Raw genomic sequence first — 24521 nt, forward strand, 5'->3', positions numbered from 1 at the left:
CAAAGCAACTCGTTACCGCTAACAACAAAACAAAGTTATCGCTAACGACAATAGCGTTGCAGGTAACACGTTATTTTCCAATTCTGAGAGTATGGACGTACTTTGCACGTTTTCGCGATGTCTTTCAGACGCGAAAATTTGCGTTATTACGGGGCTACGTCAAAATGCATTTGAACAAAATAGAGACTCTCCTGTTGTCCTACATTTACACTGAGAGAAAAATATATGATATTTGGAACTATAATGGCATAGTAAAAAGATTATAGTTAGGAATATAGTTTTTATAGTAAATGTTACCATAATATTTGTAATATTTACAATATAAGCATAGTATAACTGACCTGTGTAAAATTTTTACCAAGAATTATAATTATTTGAAATAAAAAATATAGCAAGTATATAGCAAATATAGTAAATATTGAATGGTAAGAGAAATTAACTATTTTATATAGTCAATACAATTGAAATATTTTGCAAATATAGGTACATGTAACTATACTCTCAAAAGATGCTTTACCATATATATAAAGTAATCAGATGATAACTATAAATCTGTGTTCATTCTACTATATCTTCATGTTTAGATGAACTATAAAAATATGTTTGAGGCCAAAACGAACTATAAAATATAGTGAGATTATAGTTATTCCAACTATTTTTTTCTCTCAGTGTAAAGGAAATAGCACTTCGCAACTAGGGTTCTTTCATTTTTGAATGTTGGAATATTTATCCTTTGGTTTTCGAAGAATCCTTTTGAGGACGTGAGCACTCCGCAAGAGTAAAATCCCAAGTAGGAATCGTATACGTTTCGCCAGTACGGAAACATGGCCCGATACTGGATCGACACCGAAAAGCGGATGTCCGGTTTTGGTACTGGCTCAGTACTGAGTCTAATATAAAAAAAAGCTGTATTATTGATACTGGCTCCGTACTAAGGTTAGCTACTGGATAGTCGTACCGTACGTATACTGGGGCGTTACCGAAAAATGTATGTCGTTTTCGGTACTGGTCCAATATTAAAAAAGCTATATTATTGGTACTGTTTGTACACTGAGAGAAAAATGTATGATATTTGGAACTATTGGGTGGATCCATTCGTTCGGTTTTTGAAGGCTAAAATGAAACAAGTTTTTTTCATACAAAGGATGAATTTTAATCAATGATATATTCTGCGTTTTTGTTGATGACCTCTTGCCATCTTTCCAACAATTTCATTATTCCGCTCTCATAGAAAGTCTGGGGCTTAGAGGCGAAAAACCGGTCGAGGTACGTTTTCACAGCTGTCTGATCAGCGAACGATTTCCCGTTGAGGGAGTTTTGCAGGGACCGGAACAAGTGGTAGTCGGATGGCGCAAGGTCTGGTGAATACGGTGGGTGGGGCAAAACATCCCAGCCAAGTTGCACTAATTTTTGCTGAGTGATTATTGCGGTGTGGGGTCTGGCGTTGTCATGGTGGAATATGACACCTTTGCGATTGACCAGTTCTGGACGTTTCTGTCGCAATGCTTGATTCAATTTCGTTAGCTGCGTGCAGTAGACCTTCGGATCGATCGTTTTTCCCTGAGAAAGCAGCTCGTAAAACAGCACACCACGATGATCCCACCATATGGATAGCAAAATCTTCTTCGAATGCAGGCCGGCTTTCGGGGTGGCATTCGGCGGCTCGCCAGCGGTTCCCCATGATCTTTTGCGCACTATGTTGTCGTAGATGATCCACTTTTCGTCGCCAGTCACTATTCGTTTGAGAAACGGGTCGCTTTCGTGCCGCTTCAGAAGTGAATTGTAGATGGATATGCGGTTGGCCAGGTCAGCTCGGTCAGCTTGTGCGGCACCCAAACATCGAGGCGGGACACGTAGCCAAGCTGTTGCAAATGCCTTTGAACGGTTCCATAACCTATTTTAAGTGTCTCCGCAATCTCTCACATCTTTAGCGTCCGGTCTTGCTCAACCAGTGCCTTGATATCATTCGAATCAACCTCGGTGGGCCGACCGTTGCGGGGTCCATCTTCAAGACTCGTATCTCCGGAACGAAATTTGGCAAACCATTTCTGAGCGACACGTTCTGTTAAGGCATCGTCCCCGTATACGCCGCATATCTTTCAGTGGGCCTCTGCAGCTCGCTTGCCTTTCTTGAAGTAGTAAAGCAAAATATGCCGAAAATGCACCTTATTCTCCGACATGTTCACAGGCCTGTAGCACAAACAAAACTAATGCCAATGAAACCAAATTTGACAGATGAAAAGAGCGGACTGTCACCTTTCCAAAACATATTTGGATTGCCCGATTAGGCAACTAGAACCGGAGATATTCGGAAAAAATTTGCACTACTAACAAAAACCGAACGAATATATGGATCCACCCAATATAATGGCATAGTAAAAAGATTATAGTTAGGAATATCTTTTTTATAGTAAATGTCACCATAATGTTTGTAATATTTACAATATAAGCATAGTATAACTCCATGTAAAACTTTTATCAAGAATTATAATCATTTGAAATAAAAAATATAGTAAGGTTTCAAATATTGAATGGTAAGAGAAATTAACTATTTTATATAGTGAATACATTTAAAATATTTTGAAAATATAGATACATGTAACTATATTCCCAAAGGGGGCTTTACTACATACATAGAGTAATAAGATGGTGACTATAAATCTGTTTTAATTTTGCTATATCTTTATGTTTAGATGAACTATAAATATATGTTTGAGGCCAAAACGAACTATAAAATATTGCGAGATTATAGTTATTCTAACTATTTTTTTCTCTCAGTGTAGATAGCTCAATGGTAAGAACGCTTGCCTGACAAGCGGAAGACTCGAGTTCGATTCCAGCCGTCGCCCGGAACATTTTTTCCTCATATGACTATTAAAAATAAACCTGTGTAGGTACGAGAGCAGCCCCGGCCATGGTCTGATCTTTCTTTCCATACTATATATGATGTTAACAATTGTACAAGTAATAAAAATTACTAGGAATCGATACTGGCCCAGTATTGGGAATAAATACTTCCCCAGTGCTAGGAATCAATATTTTTTTTATAGCGGTACAGTACTGATTTTCGGTATTGTGACAGTACTGTTTTCCGATACTGTCATTTTCTATCATCCCAGTATCACACCAATACCTAACTCGTACTGGCATCTGGTACTATGCCAGTAACGTTTACCATAAATCGGTACTGGGCCACTTTGATGCCAGTAGTAAATTCCTACTTGGGATTATATCTGTTTAGATGGTGAATTCAGTCGCGATACTGTATATAGAATAAGTTCTAACTAGAATGAAAGTTGAAATTTGAACTTAGAATTCAAAGAATAAAAAGGCGCAACAGGAAAGTTCAAAAGACCTAACAGGAAAGTAGTTTTAAAAAGAACTTGTTTTTATCGTAATTGGTTTTTTTGCTTGCAAAATCGTTGAATTCGCGCTATCGTCATTATCGCGGCTTCCACGAAATTATACGTTTCGTGAGAAAATGGCAGGAAGTCGTATCTGGACTCACTGCACGTGGTCGAGGGCGAACATTCCCCTCTCGCGAAGGACCACGTGGCCGCGAATATTCGTCGGCGCGAATTCCCTCACGCCACGGCCGATAGTCGTGGACTGCGATCGGCCGCGTTTCTTCTTATCACGCGCTTATATATCCCTCGCGTTCAATCGATATGTCCGTCATCGCCGAAATTCGCACACCGTTTGCATCATAAATTTCGTACGACGCAACAGGCTACGTGACTTTCGCGCGGCGCCGACCTTTCAACGTCGTCTCCGTGGCGCGGAACTTCTCAGCACGCGTATACGGTATCGCGACCTGCATGAATTCTCGACTTTGTTCTGGCTGCCGAGGCGGGAGAGGAAGGAAGCGCGGAAGGGGAAAGGAGAAAAAATAAATTAATACAGACTCCCCTACAATCCGTTAAAAAGCCGCACGCGTGCGTGCGAGCGTTTCCCCACGACTCGTGGTGTCGGTCTCTCCTTATCGTCATCGGGATGAAGCGAGAAAGTCGAGAGAAAGAGGATAAAGGCGATATGGTCTCGTTGACCCACGGAGCCATAGTCTGCAAAAACTTATACACTTATATACCGAGACAGACGTCCGTCCGGCCCGATCCGGCCTGATCCTCCTCTCGCGGAGGAATTTCCATCCTCCGGCCGTCCGCGTGCTGATTAGACGACGAACTACAAGGAGAGGTAACAAGAGGTTGCGGTTGACGAGTATTTTTCCTCTCCGAGCGACGTACATCTCGATTTCTACCTCCTAGCTCGCTTGCGCGAATTTTCTTAGAGGGGACCGGGTTCAATTGGCGTTTTGTTTATGTGCTTGTTATGCACTGAGAGAAAAATGTATGATATTTGGAATTATAATGGCATAGTAAAAATATTATAGTTAGGAATATAATTTTTATAATAAATGTTACCATAATATTTGTAATATTTACAATATAAGTATAGTATAACTGACCCGTGTAAAATTTTTACCAAGAATTATAATTATTTGAAATAAAAAATATGGTAAGGTGGCAAATATTGAATGGTAAGAGAAATTAACTATTTTATATAGTCAATACAATTGGAATATTTGGCAAATATAGGTACATGTAACTATATTCCCAAAAGGTACTTTACCATATATATAGAGTAATAAGATGGTGACTATAAATCTGCGTTCATTCTACTATATCTTCATGTTTAGATGAACTATAAATATATGTTTGAAGCCAAAACGAACTATAAAATATAGTGAGATTATAGTTATTCCAACTATTTTTTTCTCTCAGTGTGAGAGAAGCAGAGAAAAAGGAATCGCAAAATGTTCCTTTTATAGAGTGTACACGGAAAAAATATAGTGGTAAAGATTACGTTGAAATTAATTTATCTGTACAATGTTTATCTTGAAAGCTGAACTGTGTGTTGAAATTTTGCTATAAATTGCTGTAAGAAATATGAAACGATTCATCTGGTATACATTCAAGTAATTACAATCATTTCATAGTAAAAAGTCAAACGTGCATCACGTTTTCAAACAAATATATGGTAATTTTGGTTATGATTCTAGTCTAAAATTGTAGAAATTTTGTTATAACTTTTACTGAAATATTTTCTCCGTGTAGAGATATTTTCACTTGTAGTTTCAGTAAAATAAAAAAATAAATATTGTAATTGAAGAAGAGAAAAAAGACGGATTTGAGAGTAGCCGAGTAAATTTTTTAGCAGCTCGCAATTTTATGTTAATTCTTCGTTGTAAGTGAATAAATTCAAGTGACGTGTTGATTTTAGTTAGAATGATTTTTGCTACTGTTATATAGTATACGATTTTGCGTGATAAAATTTGTTTTTATTGATAAAATTATTAAAAGCGAGTATATAGACAGACAAGATAAGATGAATCCAGATATGACTTCCTGCCATTTTCTCACGAAACCGTATAATTTCGTGAAAGCCGTGATAACGATAGCGCGAATTTAACGATTTTGCAAGTAAAAAATCAGTTACGATAAAAAGTTCTTTTTAAAACTACTTTCCTGTTAAGTCTTTTGGACTTTCCTGTTGCGCCTTTTTATTCTTTGAATTCTAAGTTTAAATTCCAGGTTTCATTAATCAAGTTTCATTCTAGTTAGAGCTTATTCTATCAATTATTACATGAATTCCCTTGACTCTCCGCTCACCTGAAAATCTACCCGAGAAGCAACCGTTGCTCCTTAATGCGTAAGAAATGTATGTCGGATAAACAAAATTTATGTTTTATCTCGAGAGAGACGGCCTTCCGACATGACTATCACAGCTAACACGAAAACTGCGTATAACGGACTTCAAAACCGGATATTTTCGTAAAAAAGTTGCAAAAAATACTATTGCCTACAAGATACGCTATCGTACGACGATGCGTAATAATGTAGACGCTCTCTTTCCTCTCTCTTTTTGTCTTCCAGTCTGGGTCGCCATTGATATTGCGAACATGTGAAGATTTGTACTTTGAGTTTGACATGTCCACACTTCATTTGTCACTTCTGACAAATGCAAATTATCTGAAGTCATTCAAAGTCAATCTCAAAGTCCACCATTAAACTACGTGCTGCGCGACGCGTCTAAGGCGGGAATGAACGCGATTGTTTATTATTTAATATTGGATAACTACATATCTGCAATCTTGGACTTTAAACATGTACATTAATAAATAGAGAAATAGAGGTTGATAGAGGACGCGAAAACAAAAAAAGATCAGTTATGAACAACATCAAATATCAACGGCATCGATCAACAATATCACGAGAATCGAAGAACAATGTAAATTGCGCATTTCCAACTTCCCTGAGTTAGAAATTTATCCTAATCAGATTGATTCCAACCAGTTATCTACACTGAGAGAAAAATGTATGATATTTGGAACTATAATGGCATAGTAAAAAGATTATAGTTAGGAATATAAATTTTATAGTAAATGTTACCATAATATTTATAATATTTACAATATAAGCATAGTATAACTAACCCGTGTAAAATTTTTACCACAAATTATAATTATTTGAAATAAAAAAATATAGTAAGGTAACAAATATTGAAAGAGAAATTAACTATTTTATATAGTCAATACAATTGGAATATTTGGCAAATATAGATACATGTAACTATATTCCCAAAGCGTGCTTTATCATATATATAGAGTAATAAGATGGTAACTATAAATCTGTGTTCATTCTACTATATCTTCATGTTTAGATGAATTATAAATATATGTTTGAGGCTAAAACGAACTATAAAATATAGTGAAATTATAATTATTCCAACTATTTTTTTCTTTCAGTGTAGTTTGTAGACTAGGATAAAAAACTATCTAAAAATAGAAAATATTTATTATATAACATATTTATTTATATATATAACATATTTATTTAAATTTAAATTCTTTTCTTTAAATGGAGTAAATAATTGCCTTCACAAAAAGCTGAGGTATTTTTGAGGTTTTAAGAAAATATATATTTTTTTATTTGAAAGATATTTTATATGTTAATATAAGTAAATATCTTATTATAGTACACACTCACCAAATAAATATTTGTTATTTAATATTTTAATTAACCGGTCAATATAACAGCTGTAATTTTTAATTAGTGCGCTTAATAATAGTTGTAAAAAAAATCAAAAGTGGTAGTTGGATTGGAATCGAGATTCGGTGAACAGAGAATCGACTGGTCGTAATCAATTTGATGTCATGCTTATTAAGCTCATTAATATCAAGACTTTGTGATAATTCTGTATAAACTTCGATTTTAGCGCAAACATTCCCCGATCCTCTTCATGAGAATCGAATGCTCTAATGCTTCTTATGCAAGGAACGCTTTATCCAAGCGATATTCCGAGTTATTTATTGCAGATTCCAAGATATCGCGCTGACAGCAGCAAAATTAAATATAGTCGCTGCGCGAATCGCAGACGAGACGGTTCAATTTCACGTCGCCATTTCTGCCAATCCTTTTTTTTTGAGGGGGGGGGGATACTTTCTTCCATCCTCCCGCGGGGAAATCGGATCTCGTTCCTTCCGAGCGAAGTGTTTGAGCTTCAAGAACGGCGTGAGTCGGCCGGTGTCTAGTTTCTGTCTTCCCTACGAAGGGCTTCCGGTATCTGACATCTGAGGGCGAATGGAAGTAGAAGAAGCTCGGAGTCACTACCAGGCACTGAATGGCACCAATCGATATATGCCCAGCCAGGTATCCGCCAGGATATCACCGCCGAATATACCCGCGACTTGACTTCCGCGTACGAAAACCTCCTCTCTGTCTCTCTGTCTCTCTCTCTCTGTCTTTCCTTCTCTCTCTCTCTCTCTCTCTCTCTCTCTCTTTCCCTCTCTCTGTTTTTCTTTCTCTCTTCGTGCGACTTGATGTCTTCACGATGACTAGATGTGCTATTGTGAATCGCGGCAACACGCCACCGCACTCTTCGCGCCATTCGGAACGTCAACCACCCCCGGACTGAACTTTGCCCTGCTGGGCCTGCTGGCTTGAATAAAACTCGCGTGTTCACTCCGCGATTTGCAGTTTTCGCCGCGGAACTCCGCGCGATTATCAATATCGCCTCATTGTCGCTCTCATGTCTCTCGCTTCTATTACAAGTTGAATGCACGAAATGGCGTTAAGAGACTTTCAATTTGCGGCGCGGAGGCGCCTTTTATGAGCGGCCGAGTGTATGCAATGCACATACAAGAACAGGAATTAAAAGTCACACGGGGAGCCGTGATACAGTTGAGAAGTTGGTTACATCGAACTTGAGACTCATTGCAATTTTCATGAAAAGAACTACGATTCAACGGTGTGAAAATAATTCAACCTTTAACAGAGAGCAACTTTTAACACGCTAATCGCGTTGATATCCAATGATTACGTAAGAACTTAATTGCTGGTCAAAAATAATTAAGAATATGCTAAAGAAATGTATACACCGTATTCGATTTATTCTATCCGAAGGTTAATTACGTAAATAGAGTGGTATTTCAAATAAAAAAGACAAAACAAGAAAATTAATGAGGAAGTTAAGAAGCAATTTCAAGTCAAGTCACGTAAATTTAAGGAAACTCTTCTAGGAGAAATTCTTTTAAAAATGGCAATCCCTTACAAAAATAACACCAAAATTGCGGCTACTTTATTGATTTCCCTATTTTGACTTTTTCATTTGAAAAAAAGTCACTGTGATAATATGAAATGTAGAAAAAAATACAGAATAAATTATCAAGCTTTCAAGTGCACAATCAAAAACGTAGATAAAAACTCAAGATGTCGACAATAAGATGTCGCAAAATATCGATTACGTTGGCTCTTGTTGGTTTTCTTATCAACGTTTAATTGTGCAGGAGATCGAACTTGGCGAGATTTACGACGCGGTCGGACCACGGCGACCGTTCATTTTCGCGACCGATTGCGTGCAGTTACCGAGTCGGCTCATGAGAATCTCGCAGCTGGACTAACAGGCGTCATGAGGTGAACCGCAGGTGCGGGTCGGCGATTTCGACGCTTCGCATCGCGAGAAGTCGATACGCGCAACATTCAAGTGAATAATCACTGATCGTTGATGAAGTAATAAGCATATCGCGTCGAACGATCGCCTGTAACGTACACTCAGTTGCATTGACGCTATACCATTCACCAGATCAATAGTCACTAGAAAGTTTCAACCGTGTCCGTTTCTTGCTGATCGTTTTTCATGACTCTTGATTCATCCGGCAAGTGGGAACGTGTCAAAACAGATATATGTCAAAGTGACATTTTGACAGGTTGACGTTCCATACGAGTTAATAATAATTTAATAATTTAATAAGTATAACTTTTTGTATATATTAACTTCTTACTTACCTTTTTTAACATTCTTACTCTTCTTCTACTGATTGCGCATTACACGTGAGCGAGTAATCTTCTGACAAAAACACGTATGTATGAAATGTCCAAATGTCACTTCTGTTTCGACACATTCCCGCTTGCCTGATGAATCCACAGTCATGAAAACCGATCAGCTACACTGAGAGAAAAATTATCTTAAAATTAACAAATATTTCCTTGGTGGGTGCCATTAACATATTTACTTAAATCTATATTCTCTTTACTTAAATCAAATATTGTTTATTTAAATCAAGTAAACAATATTTGATTTAAGTAAAGAGAATGTAGATTTAAGTAAATATGTTAATGGCACCCACCAAGGAAATATTTGTTGATTTTAAGATAATTTTTCTCTCAGTGTATAAACGGACATGGCTGGTTGAAATTTTCTAGTGATTATCAATCTAGTGAATAGTATAGCATCAATGCAACTGAGTGTACACGTTATCCGAATGCCGAATGGTCCAATTGGCCACCTAAAAAAGAAAGAACTGCAGCTGCAAGGTGCCATTTCCTGTAGTCCGATATTCTATGCGAAACTTTCACCGAAAGATTATTTCTATTCTAATATTCGGAAATCTATTAGATAAATTTAACTTTCCCCCTTTTAAATCAAGGGGAATATGTTTATGAGAAACGCGACAAGTAAGACACTGGATAAAAAAGTAACTAGAAAATTTATTTGTAGGATATAAGATTTATTTCACAGAAATAAAATTTATATTTTAATGTAATTTATATTTAAATATGAAGAAATCGATACGCGTTTGTTTCACAGGAACAAACTTTGTATCCCACAAATAAATTTTTAAATATTTTTCTTCGATTAAAATAAGATTATATTTGTTTGAATATCTTGATTATTCACGTTGTGACGCGACAGAATCAATTTATTTGACTCAAGAATCGTACGTATCTTCAATCACCGTTGTCCTATCTGCACACAAGAAAGTGCGATAATAAAGCGCGAGTCAGATTCGTCACGAGCGGAGAGAGCGCAGAAGAAACTCGGTAAAATGTTTGCTGATCTTATTTTATTATCCGAGGGATGCTATCTCGCGATGTGTGTTTGCACCCCAAAACGGTTAAGATAAAGAAATAATAATAAGACGGCCGATTGTGCATTATACTTGTGTATATATTTACCGGCGATCGCGTGCGCGAATCGCTATCGTCGTAATTTAATTATGATAACCCGCCCGTATACAATTTTTTTCGAGAGATGCGCGTCAAAAAGAGAAAGAGACGATGTGTTTTTCTTCCTGCGCGAGAGTAACACCGCGACGATTGCGTTTATCGTGCCTCGATAAACGACATTGCCGCCGACACGGCAATTATCTAACGGCAAAATCGCCCAACGGTCACGACACACGCTTGTAATTCGCGACTCGCGCTTAAATCGCGCCCGCTGATAAGGCCCCGTAAGCGCAGATACACCGGAGTGCCGCTCACCGATGATAACGTTGTGGTAATGACCGAATGTTTCATCGCCCGTAATTATACCGGCCCCCACGTGATCCAGCCGCGTTAATTCGCTCGTTTTCGCCCGCGGGCCGATTACCACCGCGCGTTAATAAGTTTCTGCCCCTCGCCTTCCGCCCCGAACGACCAATCTGTCGACTCTTTCCCCTTACGCGACTTAACGTCCATTTATCGCGCGTTTCGCGCGCGCCCGAGACGAGACAAGACTCGCCTCGATCTATTTTTTTCTCGATGTTCGAATGGATGATGTTGGAATTCTTTAAAGCTCCTGCTTCCTCACCGCGGCCAGTGGACTCGATTTATGACAATAAAAATGCACGCTAAGAGTTCTCGCAAAATATGTTGAAAGCAAATGATATGTTCACAAAATGACTTGCAATCGAATACAACTATAAAAGCTCGAAGAATTTCCTTTTGTTTCAATAATCAATAAACAACTGTAAAATTAACGTGATAGAATCATGTGGAAACTAAGCTAAGGGGTAGATTGCATGTCACGTTAATTTTATGTTAATTTATCGATTTAGATCACAAGAGAAAGTGTTCGAATTATTTGCCGATCGATTGCAAGTGTCGGTTTATGGAGATATCTTTTTATTTCAACATATTTTGCGACGACTTTTAGCTTGTATTTCCTCGCTCCTACATCTCGAAAAAAAAAAATCAATTCCATTAACGTGACTGAATTTTCCGTTATCTGGTAATAATAAAGACTAGATGGAAAATTCTGTCGTACATTGAGAAAAAGATATTTGAGAATTTATTTTTAGAATATAAAATTTACTTCTGTGAAACAAACTTTATAACCTACAAATATATTTTCAAGTATTCTTTTCCAAGTGCAGAAGATTCCTACTCAGTCAATTGTTTTCAGTTATCATAACGAAGTTTTGGTATGTACAGCTGAGTGTTCAGATAAATATTTTCAATTGCGACCACAGAGATATCATTTTATTGTTTTCCATTCAACTGTTCTCCATATGATGTCATCGACCAGAGTTCCGCGATGGGAAACCAAAAAATTTAATTTCAAATAGAAAAAGAAGTTTAATTACGATGCATATTTTGATATTCGCAGAGCAAAATCTTTCGTCCTAGATCCTCTATAGAGATACACGACATGACGCGATCCGACGTCGCGAGCACGATTATGATCGTTAATTGATGTTTTGCTATTATATATTAGCAGATTATGCGCCGCGAGACAAAACACGGACAGTGCGTGTTTAGAATCTTATTATGCGGATTTGTTTCGTCTTCGCGGCGGCGACGATAGCGGCGTATTTCGGTGTCACGCTGAAATGTCGAAGAGTCCTCGCGCCGTGATTAACAAACAAGCTGACCTATCGTAACTATTGAACATGTTGAAACGTCCAGCGAGGGGCCACGAGTTCAGCTATTACGGCGACAAAGATCTACGAACGAGAGAGAAAAAAAGCTGCGCTCGACGCGGATGTAGATTAGCGTCGTGGTTGTTTTAATACTTAATGGGTTTTAATCTGCTCGTAAATTATTCCCAACGAAAAACAGATTATTGTCTCTGTAAGTTAATTGTGCTGATAAACGCGATGTCGATCCGTTGGAAATTGGGTAAGATATGTTAATTGCATATTATAATACAGATACCGTGTAAAAATACGCTGAATCTTAAAATAATATTTTTTTTGAAAGTTAACTCTGAAAATGCGAAATCACATTCGATAATGAAGAAATTACGTATTTTTCATGTAAATAATTAAGTATCATTAACTGAAAAAAATTATGTTTAACAGAAGTAATTGTATGCATGCGAGTGCAATGATTGACTGATATCTGATTTGTCTTTGCACTAATCCCTTATGTTATGTTATTAAACGGAGTTACATGTACGTTACAGCCAGTTTCTAAAGGAACTTCACAATTATCGGCACGAGGACAGATGGAAAGGCGGCGGCCACCGTTTCTCAGAGCTTCCAGCAAAGCCAAGGAGGTAAGAAACAATGTTGCAAAAAATCGCGAGTATCGATAAAAATTATGCGAAATAACCACTTGACAAAGAAAACTAATGGAACGTAAACCTCGAAATCCAAACGGTTTATCCGAGCAGCACAAAAAAATTGTTAATCTTAACGACGGATTCTAGTTGAATCTATAGCGGCTGCCCAATGCTTTTGATGATGGTTCGACGTTGCGAAAAAATACTGGATCGGGTTGTCATGCTGGTTAACTAATGATTAGCATTTGGTAAAGTATTGGATTTTGAATTTAGCCGACATTATGCCAACGATTGGAAAGTGACCCAAGCAGTGCAAAAAATTATTGAATTGAAACAAATTAGCTGAAGAATTAAAAAATTAAATTGAATTCTTTAAATTTCAATTTTTGAATACAAAGTAATGCTTACCTTTTAACATTTGGAGAAAAAAGAAGGAATGGGATAGGTAGAAAAGGTCAGAAGTCATTGGCAGGTCCCGGAAAATTATTGTCCGCTTCTGTAAGAGAAAATTAAAAAAAAGAGGTAATAATTGTGCATTACGAATTAATATTATTGACTTTTTATTTACACGAATAACTTCAAATTTTTAACATAATTCTTAGGTTTCTAAGTTTGTCTTAAACACTTTCGTACTGAAAATATCATTTCATCTTTATCGCTCATTATACAAATTGAAGGTGGTTGAATCATACTTTGAACACGAAAATGTCTAAAATGGATTTAACTTTAATGTACACATTACTTGAGTCGCATTCGTAAAGTCGCAAGTTACATTAATTAAGAATTTAATTTCACAACTTTCTTTCATGTATTGTCGTAATTATTATTAGATATACAAATAAACAATCCGTTATTGGAAAGGTTAGAACCATATAAGCCTATAGGCTTGTAACCTTTTGTTGATTTTAATTAATGAACTATTAGTATTGTCAATAACTCATTGATTACCCTCTCTTTATATAGCTTATCCGCTATTTCTGCCAAATTTATTGATTATTATAAAGACTTACTAAAATTATTCGATTATCAAAGTAGTTTCCGAGTGTAATAATATTCGAAGATCCCATAATGCAACGGGTCTGTTCTGTACTGTGAAAGTGTACTGTGTTACACTTTCTGTGCTTATAAAATAGATTTGAGGATTCACATTGCGCCCAACATCTGACGTCCAATAGAAGAGTTTGTTTTCTAGAAATAAAACTGTAGCTAACTAGAAACCTAGAATCTGAGTTCTCCTATTGGATATCGTATGCCATATGTGGAATGTCAGGTGCGATGTAAATTTCGCGGAGTAGTTCGATAAATTTCCGTCATCGATGTCATGACAACCGGCAATAAACAGTAAACAGAATCCTAACCAAATTTAAAATGTGTAATGTGATATTTTTAATCGATACACATCTTTCCTTCCATTCACATTCTGTGTCGATATGATACTTATGTATATTATTATGTATATTTTAAAAATATAATCCTGTAATATAAATTACATAGAAGATATGTCGAATCATTATCATCAACAATATAAAAAAATTAATGATTTAAAATCATACAATGGAAATGAACAATGAAGTAAAAATGATTTCTTGGTAAGAACTTTATGTCTATTTTATCTTCTACTTACAATTCTATAAATAAGAGATTGTCTAACATTGAATTAAAAAAGTGAAATTTCATGGTATATTAGATGTGTAAGTTAAAATATTTTTTCAAACATATGATTTTATAACAGAATAATGCATGATTATGATGTAAAAATCATTAATAATGGATTTTCTAAGAAAATTTGTATTTTTATAGACAGAACGAGGCAGTGGAACAAAGATGGATTCTGCACGCAGCGGAGGTGTCATAGAAGAGCAAAGCAGTGACGAAGATCTGTCACCTGATGCATTGGTTAGACAAAATTATGAACTTCGTCACCGGCTGGAAGAGGAAGCTGCAAGCTACAAAAGACGTTTAGATACATATCGACAAGCCCAGCAACATCAAGCAGCTCTTGTCTCACGTTTACAAGCTAAAGTAAGCATTGTGGATATTTTACATATAAAAGTTCAACCTACAAATTTGTTTACAATGAACAAGAAATAATCAAATGATGTTTTAGGTTTTGCAATATAAACAAAGATGTTCAGAACTAGAAAATCAAATGGCAGAAACAATTCCATGTGACACTACTAGCAAACCAACAGCTGTTGTATCTTCTACTTCTGCATTAGATGCTGCTCATCAGACACTTCGTGACCTACGTGAGGAGCAAATTCATGATTTGGATACTGCCTTAAAGAAACTTGGAGAGGAACGCCGGAAGTATGTAGAAGTACAATTTAGAATAATAGTGAATATCTCTTGATTAATATTAAAAATTGTGATGTAATGTAAATACGCATACATATACATTTTTGTGTTGCAGATGTGAAAAGCTTTTGCAGTTAAATACATCTCTGAAGGATCAGCTGGAAGAATCTCACCAAACGAACGAGACACTGACTAACGATTTGCAGAAACTAAGCAACGATTGGGATATATTGCGCGAGGAATTGGCGATTAAAGAGGATGAATGGAAGGAAGAAGAGCAAGCGTTCAACGAATATTACACTTCTGAACATAACAGATTATTAAACCTTTGGCGTGATGTTGTATCTGTTAAACGATTATTTGCGGAAATGAAATCTGCCACCGAGAGAGATCTGTCTAAGCTGCGAAATAAAGTCACTTCGTCGTCTAATGATATCATATCGGCATGTAATAGTACAAGCTTCACCATGAGACTGCAAGCAAGTGCGATGCAATCTACGGTAAAATTATTATGGAATTATGCCGATAACTAAACTTCTTTCTATGTCTATCTATCGATATTTTGCGTCATGTTCGCTCTCGCTTCTATCTTCAGCCGGCTCAGAAAATGCAACAACAAGAAGAAGGACACACTATGTCTGACTTGAGAACAGAAATCACGTCACTCAAACAACAGTACGACGCTGCTCAACATGAAATTCGTACAAAAGAAGACCGAATAAATCAACTCATTCGAGAGATTCACAATTTAGTAAATATCACTTCTATTCTGTGTCTTAATTTCGGCTAAACCTATACACGATAATATGCATTTTGATACACGCAGGAAGAGAGATGCGGTGTTTCGGAAGCAGCAGTCACTCAAACTGCGCGAATGCAGGAGGATATTGAAGTTCTACAAACAGCTCTAAGAGACATAGCACATGCTGTAATTCAGGACGCTGAGTCTCGGGATATCGACGCTAAACAGGCGCCTCCGCATATTCATCTATCACCCAGCGGACCAATTCCACAAAGATCGCCGAAGAGAGGCGCGAGAAGTAGCACCATACCAGCTTTTGCTGAAAGTACCATAAGCGCGGTACAAGCGGCCCTACATAAGTATCAATTGACTATACACGAGTTGCAGGTAAATCACACATTTTCCACACATCATATGTCATCATCAGTATCAGTTATTCACAAGCTTTTCATATTAAGGTAAAACTACAAATGAACAAGGAGCAGCTTTTAGCGATGCGCAAACAATGCGACACCGCGGAGGAGAATGCTAAGTCCTTAAACGTAAGAGTTGCAGAGTTGATTTCTCAGTTGGATACATGTCGTTCGCAATGCACCCAACTGAATCAAGAGAAGGAAATGCTACAGAAGGGTCTCGACACTATGAGATTGGAGAAGAACGCGTTGGACAAAAATAGGGTAGAACTTAATAGTATGGTAAGGCCTAAAAAATTTATATTATTCTGATATAATTGTTAGTGTGCATATTTATATTACATACCGATAATGCATATTTACAGGTGGAAGCTCTTAATAACGATTATGATAAACTTCAAAAAACAAACAATAAGTTGCAGAAAATGTGCGACAGTTTGGAAGATGAGAAATTGTATCTGCAAAACGAACTTAGTAGAATATCGAAGGATGCTGACTTAAGGTAAACAAACTAACGATTATCTACTCTCTTTTTTTTCTCTTGCGCAATAAATATTATATAAAATGATATCTCCAGGGAATTGAGCTTACGTTCAGAGGAAGATAGATGCAGTAAAATGAGAGAAGAACTGCTGACATTGCGAGAAGATTTAAGTAAGACTTATCTCGCCAAGGATATGTTGGAGCAGCAGAAATTGGAAACCGACGGATTAATTTCTCAAATAGAAAAAAATAAAGGTATTGCAGCTTATCAATCATAAATATGATATAATCCGTAATAAGTAGTTAATTATATCCGTAATAAGTAGTTAATGTTACATGAATAATTTAGGTGATCTTGAATTGGAATTGGAACGGATATTACTGGAGAAGTCAGATGTGCAGGAAATTCTTATAAAAATGGAAGCAATGTGCTCTAATCACGAACAGGATAAGCAGAGATTACAAGAGGATTTGAAAAAAGTAACATTTTGTATTATCAACCAAATATCTGATACTAATTATAGATTTGTTGTAGATAACAGACGAGAAAAATAAGCTCGCGAGTCAGTGCATCGATCAACAAGGCGATTTAAATTCATTGAGAAAAGAATTGTTACAAGCAGAGCAAACTCGACTTGATATAGAATCCGAGAAAGTCACATTGAACGAGAAAATTAAATTTCTTGAGATAGAAAAGGAAAAGGTTGAGATAGAACTGGGTCAAGTGACTCGTGAACGCGGCGATTTAAGCAATCAATTATCAGTTTTGGCGCGAAAGAAGGAAACGTTAAATGAGGAGCTTATGAGAATTAGACAAAGGCTGGAGCAGTCCAACGAGATGAATGCGCGAATAAATAGAAATTTAGAGGATCTTGTAAAAGATAATGAGGAGAAACAAGTAAGAATAATTATATCGAACATTTCCAGTATATGTTACTGCCATTAAAGATGATAATAACGATTTATTTTACTTCTGCAGGTGCTTCTGGAAACAAATGACAAGGAATTTCAAAGAGTGCAGGAGCAGCTTGCGTCGATGCGCACCGAGAAAGAAACATTGGAAGGAGTATTATTCGACACACAAACTAATTTAGAAGCTACACACGTGAAGAAGACACAATTAGAGAAAGAGCAGAAAGAATTATTGATAAAACAGGAAAGTTTGAAGGGACAGATAACGCGATTGACGAAAGAATTAGAAAATAGTGAGAAACGTGCGCAAGATATCAAACAGTCACTCACGCAACAAAGTGGCGATCAGGTTGCAGAATTTCAACAAATTATATCCAATATGAAGAAGCAATCTGAAGATAATATAAAGAAAGTGAATGACGAAAAGGTACTCACTTCTTTACTTTACTTCTTTACTTCTTTACTTGTAGAAATAATTTTTCTACAGCTTCGAATATGTTTCTATTCTTAATCTGCTTTTGTTCTCTTCACAAGGAACAAGTAAGGATAAGCTTAGAAAAACGCTTGCAACAGTCTTTGTTGCAAATGGAAGGAGAAAAGAATGAAGAGACCAATCAACTGCAACAGAGAATCGAGGAGTTGCAGCAACACATAGAGAATTTGTGCAAGCAGCACGAAGAGGTGCTTCTTAGAGCTGAAAATGATAAACAACAGGCACTCCATATAGGTAATTGAACGTTCTTCGTTAACTTTATTCATATTTGTAATAGACATCAAGCTCGTATTTTAATTAATTGTTACAGCTCATCATGACCAACAGGCTTTACTGGAGAAACTCGAAACTATTATGCGTGAATTAGAGGAAGAGAAGAATAACTTGGAACGCGTTAAAAGGGATGCTGCGGTGCGCGCCGAGCAAGAGCGTAACAATACGAATCAGCTGCGTGACGAGTTAAATCGTCTCAGGACGAAATTGGACGAGACGAAGTTGAGAGCCGACGAGGAGAAGATGAAACTTGATCTGAAGATAGAGGAGCTCTGGAAGGAGCGCGAGTCCACACAAAGAGAAGCCGAGGAACTGCAAGTTCAGCTGCACATGGCGGAGGATAAAGTGGACGGGCTGCAGAATCAATTGCACGACACTATCAGGAAACTGAAGGACGCCGACAACATCAACGAGACACTGCGTAAAGAATTAGTGGATGTGAGAAGGCAATTGGCGGATACCACGTACGAGAAAGAGAAGTATAACAACAGTAACAAGGAGTTGCGGGAACACGTCAAGCGAATCGAGAGCGAAAGAAGAGAGCAAGGAAGAACATTGGAAGAGTTGTACCAGAAGATATCAGCGTTGGAGGATGCCAAGACGACCATAGACGTCGAAAGAACACGTCTGCAGACGCAGGTGCGCGATATGGAACGCGACGTGCTGCAGCTACAGCAACAGCTTCGCTTCACGCAGGATGAGTTGCAGAAATGCCACGAGAACAACGCTCAGGCGCAAAACGAGGAGAAAGAGCTGCAGTCGAGATTGGCCAACGAAACCGAGGAAAGAGAGCGAATACAGCTACAGTTGCATCAGGTGAAGAAACAGGTGGTCGACTTGGACAACAGTTTGGAGGTTACGCGACAGGAACTGGGACGATTGCGCACGCGAGCGGACGAGGAGGACGAGAGGTGGCGCGCCCGAGAGCAAGAGCTACTGGTGCGTCTTGAGGATAGCCGTTGCCGCGAGAGGAAGTTGGAGGATCAGAAGCACAATCTGGAAGTTTGCCTGGCCGACGCGACGCAGCAACTGCAGGAGCTGAAGGCGCGTCTTGGCGGATCTGAGGGAAGAGTGAGAGCCCTCGACGCTCAATTGTCGCAATTGGAAACCTCGAAGAAGGAAGTGGAGCAAAAGTTGAGTAGCGTGGGCTCCACGTTACGCCGTATCGCCGGCATTCAGATGGACGGGAGCGTGAATATGCCGTTCAAATTGATGAGTCCTTCACGGCGATGGAGTCCGGCACGCGCACAGGACCACGGTGACACCGGTAGAGATGTCATCCTGGACGTCGATCCCGAAACCGTGAGGAAAGGCGTACGATCGCTCATGCAGCAAGTCGCTCAGATTGAACGCGAGAGAGACGATTATAAGACGGAATTGTGTAGCATGAAAAAACAATTGACGGAGTCGCAGGAGAATCAAAGCAACACGGATGTCAAGGTGAACAGTCTTCTAGCTAACATTCGGACGCTTCAGGAAGAAAAGAACTCCGTGGAGGCGAAGCTGACTCAGAAGCAAACTGGCTATCAAGCGCAGATGGACGCGCTTCAACAAAAGACAGAAGAATGCGAGCAGTTGTACGAGAAACTTACAATCCTCGAGTTAAAAATTAGCACGGAGACTGAGGAGAAGTCGCAGTTCGAGGACAAATTAGAAAAGATGAAGCAGGCGTTAAACAGACTGGAAGCGGAGAAACGCGCTCTTCAGGAAGAAGTTGGCCGCAGCGAATCCCGCGCGACTAAATTAGAGTTACAGAGAATGTCCATGGACGGGGATCTCCAGAGGTTGCAGATGATGCTGCAAGAGAAAGACGCGCAAGTTCAGAAACTGCAGGACCGCGCGGATGCACAGAGTCGTACTATGGTGAGCTTGGAAGAACGTTGCGCGTCCTTGAAATCCACCATAGAACAGCTGAATCTGGCGTTGGAAAAAGCGTCGGCGACAGAGAGCGAGTTCAAGAGTGAAATCAATCTATTGCAACGTAATATCCTGGAAGTCACCACTTCTTCGCAGAATAACAACGAGAGGCTGAAGCAGCTGCAGAAACAGCTCTCGAACACGGAGAACGATCGCAGAGTATTGTCCGAACGTCTGGAGACCGCTCAACAGTCCCTGAGCGACTTGAGACACGCGAATCAGTCGTTGACTGATCAGAACGCGCGACTACAAAACGAGTTGGCGAACAACGAGGTGCAGCGATCGGCTTTGGAATCGCAGTTGAGATTGTCTAGCTGGCCACAGGAAGGCAGCCCGGGTAAAGACGAAGAGTTGCTACGCCAATTGCAAACCGCTCAGAGAGAGAGAAGCGAGATGAGAGGAAAGGTGGACGCTCTGAATGACAAGGTGAAGCTGCTGGAAGCTGACAAGCGTAACTTGGAGCGTCAGGTCGCATCGGCCAAGACCAACGTTATTCGCAGCAAGAGCTACGAACGTCCCGAGAAAGCGCACATGGAACTCCTAGGCACGAGCTACAGCCTCGACAACTTAGAACACGAGAATAGAGAACTGAGATTGAAGGTGCGTAGATTGGAGACGCAATTGGCGGAGAAGGAAGCGGAGCTGATAAGAGCGAAATCGGCGCACGTTCACTCGCATTCCCTGCTGGACACAAATCGAGACAGATGCGGAGAATTGGAACGAATCAGGGCCGCGCAGCTGCAAGCGGAGAAGCTACTGGAAGCGAGAGAGCAGAGCCATCGTCAGCAGGTGTTGCGTTTGGAGAATCAAGTATGTATTTTACTTATATTATCTTCATAGTAGAAGATATAATGTATTGTGTACACCACACAATTATTGGCATTCTTAGTCAGCGGCATCAGTTCACAGTTTTAGTTGTGAAGATTTTTTTCGGAATTATAGAGCGCTTACAAGAACTTTAACTGCAATGCACGAAAAGTCACATTTTTCTAGAGTGCCAATGATTAAAGGAACTGCCAATGATTATCTGGTTTACCTACTGATCATATCACTCAAATTCATGTGAGTCAGATCATAAAAACGTGTACGTTTGCAGATACAATTGCTACGAGAACAACTGAATCAGGAAATAAAGCGTAGGCAACTGTACGTTTTACGAAGTTCGCGAGCTGGCAGAGAGATGCAGCAGTTGCGACAAGCGTTGGGAGATTCATTGAGGACTGTAGCGCAGGACCCATCGTTGGACGCGGTACTGTTGGAGCACGAGGCGCGAAAATTGGACTCCACTCTGACGAGCACCGCTAGCTTACCGCCGTCATTGGCGCTACCCGCTCCACCGCCGTCTTACGACAGATCCAGCACTCCGTCGCAGCTCAAATAACGCAGGAAGTAGATCGCCGACTGAATTTCCCGCAATAACTGCCAATGTATATCGAGCGGTACTTATATATTCACGAAAGTGTATAAGTACTTGCCGTAAGTTATGCCTTTTGCGAATTCGCGATACGATAATGCGCCACAGCGCAATTGGGAATATCGTTCGGTGCACGGCCCGAGGGTTGCACATCGAGATCGTTATTAGAGACAGCATGTAGAGTCATTAATTATATCACGACGAACTACGAATTAATAGCGCTTCTTGATATCTGACGATTAAGAGACGAGATTCTCTGCAGATTTTTCGACGATGGTATTTCGTTTGATACACAATCTTTACATCGAACGTATTGAATTTGTACCGAATTTTTTTATACGAATTTTTATGCTTCCAATGATCAAGAGACGTAGGATCCGAAAGTATTTCCTGTGGTTTATTGATACGCACGAGATGCGCGAAAATTCTCGTGGTGTGTGTGAATCTTACATTTAGCAAAGAAAATTTAGCAAGAATCAATAGCAGTTTTTGCAATTTTCTTTCATCGCGTGAATTCTCACCTGTCGATCGCGAGAAAATCATTGTGCAAAAGCAAACTTGATTAATCAATGATTAAAATGCACGAAAATCATTTCATTCATGGATACGATTCATAACATTCATTTACCAAAGCATAAATATATATAGATAATTATTTAACGAAATTAAATAACGAAATTTATAACGAAATTGTTAACGCAAATTGAACATGTACTAGTCTATAATCTGTCCATTAATGTTGTTACTAGTCAATTTAAATTTACGAATTTATTTATTTTAAAATGAGAGAAATATGTTGAATAATATCGTATCTCATTTTGTCTAAGAGACAATTCCCAATAAACACCAACTGAAAGTAACGGTGCATCAATATTATAATTTCACTCAACAATGCAAGTGCAATATAACATGCATTGTATGTAACAGTTACATCACTGAGTAAGAAATTATAATATTAATATAATGTTAAAAGAATTCATACCTGAAGAAAGCCAATCAATGATTAAAATGCACGAAAATCATTTCATTCATGGATACGATTCATAACATTCATTTACCAAAGCATACATATATATAGATAATTATTTAACAAAATTGAATAACGAAATTTATAACGAATTTGTTAACGCAAATTGAACATGTACTAGTCTATAATCCGTCCATTAATGTTGTTACTAGTCAATTTAAATTTACGAATTTATTTATTTTAAGAAGAAAGAATATGTTGAATAATATCAGAACACGTGCTGATAGTCAGATGGCAATTGATAATTTCTTCTTTTCTACCAGAGTGAGTTCTGATTGACTTCTGCTTTTTTGCTAAAGTATGTATTCTTCCTTACTGTCAGTTGCAGTGTTTATTGGGTTGAAAGAAAAGATGTATCGAAGAAGTAAGGCTTGTATGCTTGTGACTTGTGTAATGAGAAGTGTGCTTATAAAATGTAGGCAGCAACAGAAAATGAAAAAAAATGCTATGTTTAGTCTCGTCCCGAGACCAAAGAAAATCAGCAAACAAGAGCATTGTAGAGATATGCTTCCGATTAACTGGTAGATACAGAGCCATCGTTGAGCCATTTTACATAAAGTATAGAGAACGGTATGCTACTAACAGAGCATTAAAAGCTGTTAGTGAGTATTAAAAGTACAGACATAGATGACAAATGGTGGACTGTGTCTGTTCTTTATTATTAAGAATATAGACATCCAGTCCTACGCACTACACGTAGCCTGCCTCGGTTGAGCTGCCTGACTTATGATACAGGATGGTTGAAAGTAATTAAAGAAATATCGTTTAAACTTCATACATCTACAGCGCGAGGTTCATTGAAATCAGAATGTCGAAAACTAATTACTGAGAATTTTTTTCAGTTGGTCTGTTTATGTCTTTGTAATTGAAAGAATATCTCGTTAAGTACTCTTGAGAAACTTTGTATATTTTTTAATCAGACATCTATCACAGCTCATGAGTCGAGCATCGTTTCATCCCGCGCGATACATTGACTTTATACGTGTAATTTTAATGACGTTTAAAAATTGAATCATTAAAATTTATAAAGCGAAGTGGAGCTTTTATGCGAAATGGAGTCCGAAATCATATAGGAAAATTACGTTGTATATTGTAATATCGTATCGTTAAATCGTACGTTTTATTCATGTTCACACATTTGTAGAAATATATACTTATATATAATATATGCATTGCAAATCTTGAAGACGTACCGTTGTTAAAAAAAAAAAGTCTTTGCGCCTTTATAAGTTATACGTTTGAAATGAAATATCACTTACTGCTATTTCTACGCGCTCGTATTGCGTGTCTTTTCCATAGAATATCTTTATTTTCCCTCTGTCCTTCCCATCGCACGTAGCCTGTCCTCGACCGAATCACTCGACAACGTCTGCAATCCATTTTTATTATAAACATTAAGTGATATGAAACGAAAGCAAGAAAAACTGATACGATATATTTGCAGCATACTTCACTTCAAATAACACTCAAGGGTGATTCGCGAAAAGTAAATTAAAATCGAAGTTAAAAATTCTCACTTACCTTAACTAACTTTATCTTCGCGAGTTTTCACTGCGGAGAGATCTGAGGCGTTCGTATTTTTGTGGAATTGCGCCTTTTCGCCATTGAACCACTTAATTGTGACCACAATTTGGATCTCAACTCGCTCTTGGGGTGAACCAGTGCGATCTGAAGGTAGAAGTGATCGGCGCCGGTGTCTCGAGTCGAGCACGTACTCGACGCAT

The 24521-nt window shown here is 38.2% G+C and overlaps 1 protein-coding gene and 1 long non-coding RNA gene across 7 annotated transcripts in view; one reads left to right on the top strand and one right to left on the bottom strand.

The window, feature by feature from the left end:
- LOC116841178 (rootletin) overlaps nt 1-24035 on the top strand; it is a 29328-nt gene extending 5293 nt beyond the window's left edge. The window contains exons 1-16 of one of the 5 annotated variants that reach the window (XM_032808800.1): nt 4148-4194; nt 12727-12819; nt 14626-14847; nt 14933-15135; nt 15239-15623; nt 15719-15874; nt 15950-16252; nt 16324-16560; nt 16644-16780; nt 16856-17016; nt 17111-17241; nt 17297-17659; nt 17741-18100; nt 18208-18400; nt 18477-21166; nt 21453-24035. In XM_032808800.1, coding sequence (XP_032664691.1) covers nt 12769-12819; nt 14626-14847; nt 14933-15135; nt 15239-15623; nt 15719-15874; nt 15950-16252; nt 16324-16560; nt 16644-16780; nt 16856-17016; nt 17111-17241; nt 17297-17659; nt 17741-18100; nt 18208-18400; nt 18477-21166; nt 21453-21737 — 5877 coding nt within the window. In that variant the 5' untranslated portion in view covers nt 4148-4194; nt 12727-12768 and the 3' untranslated portion in view covers nt 21738-24035. Of the gene's footprint in view, nt 1-4147; nt 4195-7603; nt 7710-12127; nt 12441-12726; nt 12820-14109; nt 14415-14625; nt 14848-14932; nt 15136-15238; nt 15624-15718; nt 15875-15949; nt 16253-16323; nt 16561-16643; nt 16781-16855; nt 17017-17110; nt 17242-17296; nt 17660-17740; nt 18101-18207; nt 18401-18476; nt 21167-21452 lie in introns of those variants that run through there. The other 4 variants (XM_032808798.1, XM_032808801.1, XM_032808799.1 and 1 more) reach the window with 4 other exon arrangements.
- Nucleotides 1026-24470, bottom strand: LOC116841181. Of its 2 annotated transcripts, none has more exons than XR_004377511.1 (4): nt 24319-24470; nt 24057-24166; nt 13234-13321; nt 1026-2190 (listed from the first exon to the last, which is right to left on the bottom strand). It is a non-coding gene; the product is annotated as an uncharacterized LOC116841181 (long non-coding RNA). The 2 variants fall into 2 exon arrangements; XR_004377512.1 differs by lacking the exon at nt 1026-2190 and adding an exon at nt 9689-9844.
- Between the last annotated feature and the right edge of the window lie 51 nt (nt 24471-24521).

This window comes from Odontomachus brunneus, unplaced genomic scaffold (assembly GCF_010583005.1).
Source record: "Odontomachus brunneus isolate Ranch 3 - 2012 unplaced genomic scaffold, Obru_v1 Obru_scaffold_013, whole genome shotgun sequence".
Classification (NCBI taxonomy): Eukaryota; Metazoa; Arthropoda; class Insecta; order Hymenoptera; family Formicidae; genus Odontomachus; species Odontomachus brunneus.